At 33.4% G+C, this 9,449-nt stretch overlaps 1 protein-coding gene across 2 annotated transcripts; it reads right to left on the bottom strand.

Annotated features, from left to right (window-relative positions):
- Window positions 1-948: 948 nt before the first annotated feature.
- On the bottom strand, window positions 949-8,289 carry LOC149256472 (uncharacterized protein At4g15970-like). Of its 2 annotated transcripts, XM_089457433.1 has the most exons (4): window positions 8,158-8,289; window positions 2,447-2,734; window positions 1,965-2,357; window positions 949-1,711 (listed from the first exon to the last, which is right to left on the bottom strand). In XM_089457433.1, exons 3-4 carry the CDS (start codon window positions 2,223-2,225, stop codon window positions 1,208-1,210), a joined length of 765 nt encoding a protein of 254 aa, XP_089313559.1. In that variant the 5' UTR covers window positions 2,226-2,357; window positions 2,447-2,734; window positions 8,158-8,289; the 3' UTR covers window positions 949-1,207. The 2 variants fall into 2 exon arrangements, with proteins under 2 accessions (XP_089313559.1, XP_089313560.1); XM_089457434.1 differs by lacking the exon at window positions 2,447-2,734 and having other exon boundaries at window positions 8,158-8,256.
- Window positions 8,290-9,449: the final 1,160 nt, after the last annotated feature.

Raw genomic sequence — 9,449 nt, 5'->3', positions numbered from 1 at the left:
TTATTATAATTTAGCAAATTTAACCATATTATATTTTTCTTCCCCTATTTTATTCCAATTATTAATATATTTTTATAATTTTACTCCCCCATTCTATTCAATTTCCAATCTTAAATGATATTAATCTATTTATAATAAATTATAATCTCTTAATTCAAAGTGAATATTCTATCGGAGTAGTCTTTAAGAGCGACTTTTTGGAGTTGGCAGATTTCTAGCTAGAATCTTAGCGCCCTCAAAAACCCACAGGGCTCTTTGATTGTGAGGAGTTGACCTATCACACTTGTGATTTCAATGAATCTTTACGTATTCTAGACAAATTAGGTCCGAAAATAAACTCGAAAACTTTACACTTAAAGAGTACTAGTATTTGATATATTTCTCCACACATCCTAACCATAATTTACTCCAATCCACTATCAAAAAAAATTCTTGTAAATTAGTAGTAATTTTAAAGTGATATGATGACTTTGAAATAATTGGATTGAATTTGACTATTTGTATATCAGTGTTGTGAAGGGTGATATAGTGATTTAGAAGTAATTGAAATTGAATTACTTCTCAATTTGATTATTTATATATCATTCACGTTGAATACTATGTAATTTAGCAAATAAATATGGACTAAATATAAATCAATAATTCACTTATTACCTAAATTTCTTATATTACATTATTTTCTTCCATTGAATAAAATAAAAATAATATTATCCTAGTGACGATGATGAACCACATTTGTTGATTCGAAATGCAGCGAAAAAATTCTCTCATATGATTTCTACCAAAAAACTTTGTTTAATTCATTATGGATTACAAAAGCTTGAATACAAAAATATTATTCTAGTCAAATAAACCAAATCAAAAAATTGTAAACTAAATATTAACTTCATAGACAATATTTACCTTATAAAGAGATCCAACAATTAAATACAGCAGGAAAATAATAAATAAAAATATAACATCAATGTCTCCCTATATTACCAAATGCAACATAATTTTATGATAAAGTTTTGTTAAAACCTGTTATTTCAAATGTTGAGGCCTGACAACCTATACTGACAAAACTTCCACTACCAAATTCTCTACCGTTGATAAGCCTAGCAAGAAAAATGGCATGGCAGATCACCTCAGCCAATGGGAGGAATACCCACTTGTTGAAGAGGAACTTGATCAGATCCCTGATGATGAGAATACCAAAACAAATAATTTAAAGTATCCAAGAATTTATACATGCATCAGCGGGTCTCCATGATTTTCCCACAATGGGAGACGTTGAATTGACAGTGACGTTTCTGTATTCCGCCCAGTCATCAAGTACATTTCTCAGATCAATGAGCTTGGCCCTGAGGCCTTTGCAGCAGTTTGCGTGCATGGTGTAAACATCAACCAAGTCTGGGCTCCTCTGGCAGAATCCCCCAAAATACTTGGTTTCCAAGAACATAAGTTTCATACCCCTTGCAGCAAATCCGGTTGTGGACTTTAGAATATTTAAGACGTCCTGCTCTTTCTGGCCCGGGAAAGAGCTTCTTGACAGATACCAGTCTTTGTAAAAACTGATGGTTCGTTCATTGGAACGGACGTACATGAATCCTGTGTTGGCCGCGTTCTGGACATCAAAAGGGTTGCCATTGTAATTGTCACAAGTGATCTGGATGTCTGCATCTTTCCCCAGCCTTTGGAAGGGATTTCGCAGCCACATTATGTCAGAGTCCTGCACAACTTAATAAATGTTATTTTTTTAAATTTAATGTTTCAGAATTTTAAGGAGAGGAGCTACTTCAAACAATTAATTTGAAACCAGTTTAATCTTTGGAATATTTTAAACTAAAATACCCAGATTCCAAAATATTCTTAAAATCCAGAAATCCTGCAATCCAGAAATTTCGTTGGAACCTTTTAAAACTGATAAAACCAAAAAAGGCCCGAACATGAGACAAATTTCCCTGCATTCTTTACCCACTTACCGAGAAAACCACACTGTAACCACGTTTCAGAATTTCTGCCAAGAAGCCAAGCCTTCTCCACATCATTTTCAAGTAATCGTGGCTCATGTACACTTTCTCTGCAGAGAAATCAACGCCGCTTGTGTTCAAAGAGTAGCAGAGTGGGTGAATTTGAAGGCAGCGGTTGTAGGCCTTTGCATCCAAAGCAACAATTAGCAAATTGTTCAGCAAATCCGGTGTCCCTTCACCCACATGGAAGCTCTCCAGGAAGAGATCAATCATGGTACTCGGCTCAGCTCAGGCCCCATTCAATGCCGTGATTATTAGTGTCCTGTTCGCATTAGCTGTTTTCGCCAAAACTGTGTCTAATTCATCTTGAGGGGGACGGGAAGGGGCAGGCGCCATTAAATTCTTCTGTACGCAACAAATACAAAAGAGTAAAAACATGGCGCACTGAATTTGGTACGTGGTGAAATATGAGACAAATAGTAGTAATTAATTACCAGAGGCATTCTTTTAGCAGATCCCATGGAAATCTCGGAGTCTCCTGTAAGTGTGCGTGAAAACATATTGGAAAGAGCAGAGAAGGGAATATTAGCGTTTTTAGCGTTCTGCAAGAGAGTCGATAATGCTAATGCGACCCCTTGAACGCAAAGCAGGATGAGGAACGCCCTCCTGATTACATGCTTGGGGGCCATCGTGGCTTCTGCTCAGTCACTTATGCAGGAATTCACTCAACCCTTGATTTATGTTCAAGCGATAACCTTCCAGACAGGATTGACAAGTAATCTCTGTATATATCTCACATTTCTAAAATAAAATGAAAACAAAAAACATTAAATTATTAAATTATTTTATTAATATTATCATGAACAAAAAAAATGATATAAAAGTTAAACTATATGTATTTAAAAAATTACGACTCACTTCATACTTCATATGACACATGTTCATATGAATTATCTCTTTAATTAATCAATTTAATTAAAGGGACAAAAATAATATAACTATATTGGGTATAAATGTCACCTTTTGATTTGTGTATTTACAGAAAATATGGCAGAACTCTCCAGAAAGTATGGCATAGATGTTGTAATGCAACCCAGTATGATAGAGATGTTACAATGTACTGTAATATTTTTATGTAATTTGAAAGTTTTTTTATGTAATTTGAATGTCTCTAGCATATTGGGTTATATTACAACATCTCTATCATATTGGGATGGAGAGTGTCTCCGTGTACAAAATACTTTATAACATGATAATCACCAATTAAACTTTGTTTAGAAATGAAGACAATCAAACACCAATTGAACTAGGGCATACTTCTAATTAATTTTAAAAATGATATAATTTATAATTTTTATTTGATGTCTCAAATATAATTAAGTATATAAATTATAATATATTAATATTTTAGTAAGTAGATTTCCACATTTCATAATTTGAAGATTTTTGAACAAATGTGTGTTATATGTTTCGGGTGAACTTCACCTATCTTGAGGGAGAAAAAGCTTAATTGATGACTCAAAGAGTGTCAGACCATGAATAAATATGGCTAGAACAAGAAGGTCCAAGATGGGATATAGTCATTAGATATAGAGAAAAAGATTTGAATATTAATATAATAATTTATTTATCTTATTATAATATATTATTAAATATTGAAGATTAAGTAATAAAATAATAATAAATAATAATTTTATTATGATATGGTCAAATTGATATTATTGTTACAAAGAATACAAAATTTTGGAATTGACCATAATATGTTTTTAAATTAATATTATTTTGATAGTGGATTGGAGTAAATTGTGGCTACGATAGGAGGAGAAATGCATAGAATATTTAGGTTGAATTAAGAGATTATAATTAATTATATATAAATTCATATAATTTAAGATAGGAAATGGAATAGAATAGGGGAATAAATATATAATAAGGTTAAATTTGGTAAATTATAATAAATTAGAGTTAGATTGATATATTCAAGATTTGGTGAAATTAACATTAATTGTTGAAATTGATGATGATGATGATGATGATTAACATCCATTAAGACCACCAATGCAGTCTATCGGACCTTCAAAAAAAAAAAAAAACTAATTTTGATTTTTTAAAATCTTATTTCTATGATAAAAAATAAGGGACAGAAGTGCTCTAAGATCACTATAGTTGGGTTGAATTAACAAGTCCAGAAGATTAGAAGTGTGGCATATGTTAGGGAAATGATAGCGGATGTGAGTAAGAGCAGGGAAATCTAAGAGGAAGTGTTTTTTATCCTACACCCTCTTAGTATCGCAAAGTTGATAGATTATATTGTCCCAAGGAGTCTTGGGAGTAGACCACCACCCAATTTTACTTTGAAGCTCATGAGAATTAGTTCTTATCCTAGTGGTGTTCATTTTTTTCTTAGTGCTAGTCAAAACAAAGAGATAATTCTAGTTATCAAGGGTGGGTTTGATCACCTCCTTGTATTACCTTAGCTTCCTTTTACCCTCTAGCTCCTTATCATCCCACATCTTATCTTTAAATTTGGAGGTAATGTATCTTTGACAATATCTTTGCTCCCGAGGATGATCTCCTCCTTTATCCCCCGGTGGTTGAGCCAAGATTGGGCGTCCTTATGCCACCCACGTTTAAGGAAACAATGGGGGTTTTGACAAAAGTTAAAAGAAATTTTGAGATTCCTCTTAGATTCCATGTTGTAAAGCTTCTTCTTATACAACATATACTTAAAAGTAGCCATTCTTTCAATGGGGGAAAGCCCAACTTCGATCAGAAGGATAGGATAGGGAGTGTTTCCCTTGATCTTGAGGTTGTAGGTTATGAATTTCTTTTGAATAATCTCAATCTTTCTCCATGACTCTCTGGATATACCGCAACCCTAAACTTCACATATGTATATGACAACAAGGTTGATGAGTGTCTAAAAGAGGAACGTTTTTTTACTCCAAATACAAAGATCAGCGAACTTACAATTGTTTTTAGGCTCATAATAAGCTTTCTAGCCTCCAATAATCCTTTTCTGAATTCTATAATTTCAGTTGAGTTGATGAGGGATGTTAATACCTAACTATTTATAAGAAGAAATATGTTCTAAGAAATTGTTGTCATAGAAGAAAGTCCTATGGGTGATCCTTTTGGATTTAATTATCATGGCTTTAGTCTTGTTGGTATTAATTGTCATACACATCTTGGAGCAATAATCATGAAGTGTCTTAAGTTTCTTATCTAGGTCATCACGGCTTCTAGCAAGAAGAATGATATCATCAGCACAAAGGAGAAGAGTAATGATTATACCATCAAGCTCGGTGGCCTTACAACCTGCAGTTTCCAAACACTCCTCTAGCTTATCGATGTAAATACCAAAAAAAACCCTTGCTTAACCTCGATATTGCGTTTAATATCTTTATAACACCCTTCATTGGTCTTAATCTTGGAAACAACAGTCTCATAGAGGCGAGTCACAACAATCCTCAACTCAGGAGGAAACATTATCTCTTCAAGTCTTTTCCAAAGTGTATCCTGAGGAATAATGTTGAAATCTTTTCTAAAGTCCACAAAATAATAGAAGAGATCAGTTTCACTATTGTGACATTCCTCAGCAATGATCCTGAGAGTGATAAGATGGTCAATAGCCGAGTGATGTCTCCTAAAACCAACTTGCCCTTTAGCTCTTTTACCATGGCTTTCAAGAAAAAAGTTATTCTTCTTTTCCAAAATGAGCCCATATAGTTTGGATAAGATGTGGTTGATCATAATGATCCAGCAGTTAGAGGGAATGTTTTTGTCCCCACTTTTGAAGATAGGCACAATAAGGCTTTTCATCCAATGCTTAGGGAAGCCATTCTTTATTGCCAAATTGAGAAGCTCACGGAGATGAGGAATGATGATAGACCTGCCCATTTTAGAGATTTCAGCTTGGTATCTTTCAATATCTTTAGCTTTCTCATTAGCAAGCTTATTAATCCCAGACTCAACGTCTTTAAGAGAAAATATATCTTCCTTAATAAGAGTGTTTAAGATGGTCCCCATGGTGTTCGGAGAGTCATACAACTTCTTAAGATAAATGTCCCAATTTTCTAAGGGGATTGAACGATTATCTTTAGTTTTACAAACAAGTACATTCCGCCAAAACTTTTTGGGTGTAACTTTAGAAAGGCAAAGAATATGCTCTTCTCCCTTATTAATATACGACCCCTGATTCCTTTGATGAGAGCCTTGTATATACTTATATTTCAGAGCTTTACAGTTTCATTACAGGCGTCTCTAATCGCTTTCCTAGCAATTTTACAGTCCTTTTCATACCATGGGTTGGAAGTTTTGTTATTTTGTTTATATGAAACCTCAGTAGAGAACTTATTAATGGTAGTGGAAATGGTAGTAGTAAAATTGTAATAAATTTGATCAATTTTGTTATTATAAGTCAGGGAGCCTAAATCCATTTTTTAATTCCTTTAAGAAAAGGTCTACATTACTTCTATCGAAATGAGTGTGTCTTTAGATTTTACGAGTCTCCTACATGTGGATGGTATGCATAACAATTTTGAGGGTTAAAGACAAAGGCTTGTGGTCAAGATCATGCTCGTAATCATTAAGAAACTCAAAGTTTGCAATGCTGTTGAGGACATGGGTGTCGGAATTTGCATAATCAGGTATTGGGAACTACAAAGGTTGAGAAGCTCAGTTTCGAATAAGTTCTCGATTATGTCTTCAGAGTTTCTCTTGAATATATTAGCTCAAGTCATCATCTTCATCAAGCCATAAGGGGTCAGGGTTAGAATTGTTACTTAACATAGTAGCATGGTTAGTAGCGGTTCTAACATTGAATTTCCTAAGCAAAATGATATTACCTTCATTACTTAGGTTGTGGATGTCTTTCTCTAAGGTATTGAAAGGGCAGTTTTTATCCAACTTGTTTTTCTTATAGGAGGTAGAGCTAATAGGAGCGAAATAACGGATTGCAAGAAAAATCCTATTGGTGGTAGAATCAGAGATCTCGATTCAAATGTATTGATTGAAGGGGTTGATTTTATGAATTTGGATGCAAGAAGAAAAAATGTTCTTTATATAATAGGTTATACCACCAAGACCCCTACAAGAGGATTTCTTATTCCAAGCCGACAAAAGAATGAATCTGTCAAGGTGAGAGACCCTAGATTCGTCATGTTCCCAAGTTTCAACTAAAAAAATAAAAAAAATATCACTTGGGATCCATCTTAACATAGGACCTTTACAGCATGGAAACTCACAACAGTTCTAGAAGAGGATCCAGAGTGATCCTAGTCCCTACTTAACACTCTTGTTTTTGAATCTATCTCTAATAATAGCTTTTCTATTCCTAAATCCCGATGATGGGCCGTTTCCCTTCTTTTCTTGCCTCCTTGACCTTTTGGACTTCTTTGCTAAGTTCAACACCGTCTTATGGAATAAGATCTTCATTTATAAAGATTATTGTTCCTTTTAGACTTGTCTATTTCCTGAGTATATCTAAGTTATTTTCATTAGAGTTTACCTTAATATATATTATTCTGTGTTTATGCTCAAGTATATTTCCCACCCTTGTTACTTTTGTGAGATAAGTTGTTTGAATTTGAGATTTGTTTTTAATTGTTCTTTTACTATTTCTAATGTGTCCTCATTGTTTTTCTCTTCTATACCAACAATTATAATGTGTGAGACTATATTCCGCTCGAGGTGGATTTCAATTAGTTTGTTAATTTCCTCTTTTATGGGTTTAATATCTTATTTATTTTTTGTGTTATTTAGAGTTGAATGATTATTTAGTTGCTCTTTTATATTTTTAATCTCGTTTTAGGGAGATATTTTCTTTAACCATTGATTGTTTACTATGTTTTATTTCTTTAATCTTACCTTTCATTCATTGAAGTTCAGCTTTCAACGCTACTATTTTATTTTCTAATGATTTGTGAGCTACTATTTTATTTTCTAATGATTTGTGATTATTATCTAACATTATAATTTATGCTAGTTTAAATTGGTTCTCTCTTTCCTCTCTTCATCTTTTTAAAGATTCAATATACTCACTTAAAAATATCAAGAATAATTTTATTTGATTTGGAGATTCAATATACTCACTTAAAAATATCAAGAATAATTTTATTTGATTTGGAGCTAAAAATACGAGAAAAGTACTCATAATTTAAATAAACAAAACTTTAAAAAAAAGGGCAAAAGAGAGTGTATGCACCTATTAGAATTGTATTGAACACCTGAGACATGTCCGAGTTGTATTGAGCATCTGAGATTGCAGACGTGGCCGAGATCACAAAAATGTTGTTGCAGACCCGAGAGAAACCAAAATAGTATTCAAAGTCAACGAGACACCGTTTATATTCAACGAACCGCAAACAGGCTTAAAAAAAAATACGCTCAAAGAGAATCCGAAACTATAGAGATCAAAAACCACAGATGTTAAGAGACCCAACACCACAGGTGGCTCCATGATTATTGGACGAGCCACAGACAAATTCACCGCAAACGAAAGAATCGCCGCAAACAGGGGTCCAAGACCATAGATTTAATGAATATAACAAAGTGCTTTAATTCGGGCCGCATACTAATGATTGGGTTCTAATTATTAGATAATGTTAGAAACTATTTAATAAGTAATTTGATTCTAGCTATAATCTAATATAAACAGTTGAATATAATAGAATAGAAAATAATTCATTTAGATTATAACTTAGTACAAAATCAATTTATAATTATAGATTATATTAAATTTGAGAGAAAGGGGACAAATAGAAAAATTATAGATTTGAGATTATAGGGATTAATAATATTATTTAATATTAATAATAATAAAAGATAGAAGGGGTGATGTGGGGTTAACAATAGGAAAGAGACACTAAAGATGAGGCTTAAGGATGGTTAGGATTGATAATAGAGAACAAAAAATGTCTAGTAGCTTTCAGAGGTTGGCTTAACTAAAACCCATCTTTTTTTCAATTTTGAGAACTTTTTTAATGACCCAATTCAAGTGGAAGGGAAAAGAGGCCAAAATTTTGGATTTGTAGAAAAATATTAAATGCTTAGTATTATGGGAGTGTTATGTGATGACAGATCTAGTGATTCACTTATGGTAGGTGGCAGCCACATGTTCCTTTAGGCGGGTTTTGAAGGACCTTCCACTTTGTCTTATGTAGGATATTTCGCAAGAACAACGTATCTCATAGACTCGAGAGCCACGCATAGGGTCGTTTTTGTCTTTCGTTGTTTTGAAGAGTTGGCTAAGTGTTGCTTGGGGTTTGAATAATATTTTGATGTTCCTTTTGGATAGGATTTTGGAGCAATGGGGTTTGAATAATATTTTCATGTTCCTTTTGGATAGGATTTTGGAGATATGACCAATAACTCCTTGTTTGTAGGGAAGGGAGACTTTCACTAAGGGTGAGTTGCTGGAAGGGTTTCTAGGATTAGGGTGAAGAGCTCCTATCCCCCTCTGCTCTCCACCCACCCTTTTTTCCGATCTCTTTCCTG

Source organism: Pinus tabuliformis, chromosome 7 (genome assembly GCF_031772625.1).
Source record: "Pinus tabuliformis cultivar Carrire ecotype Pingquan chromosome 7, CPIR1, whole genome shotgun sequence".
Classification (NCBI taxonomy): Eukaryota; Viridiplantae; Streptophyta; class Pinopsida; order Pinales; family Pinaceae; genus Pinus; species Pinus tabuliformis.
This window is presented reverse-complemented; position numbering and strand designations above follow the sequence as displayed.

Coding starts and splice junctions, on each gene's coding strand:
- LOC149256472 (XM_089457433.1), bottom strand. CDS start 2,225: ATGATTGATCTCTTCCTGGAGAGCTTCCATGTGGGTGAAGGGACACCG. Junction 1,712..1,964: donor GTTACAGTGTGGTTTTCTCG/GTAAGTGGGTAA, acceptor TAAGTTGTGCAG/GACTCTGACATAATGTGGCT.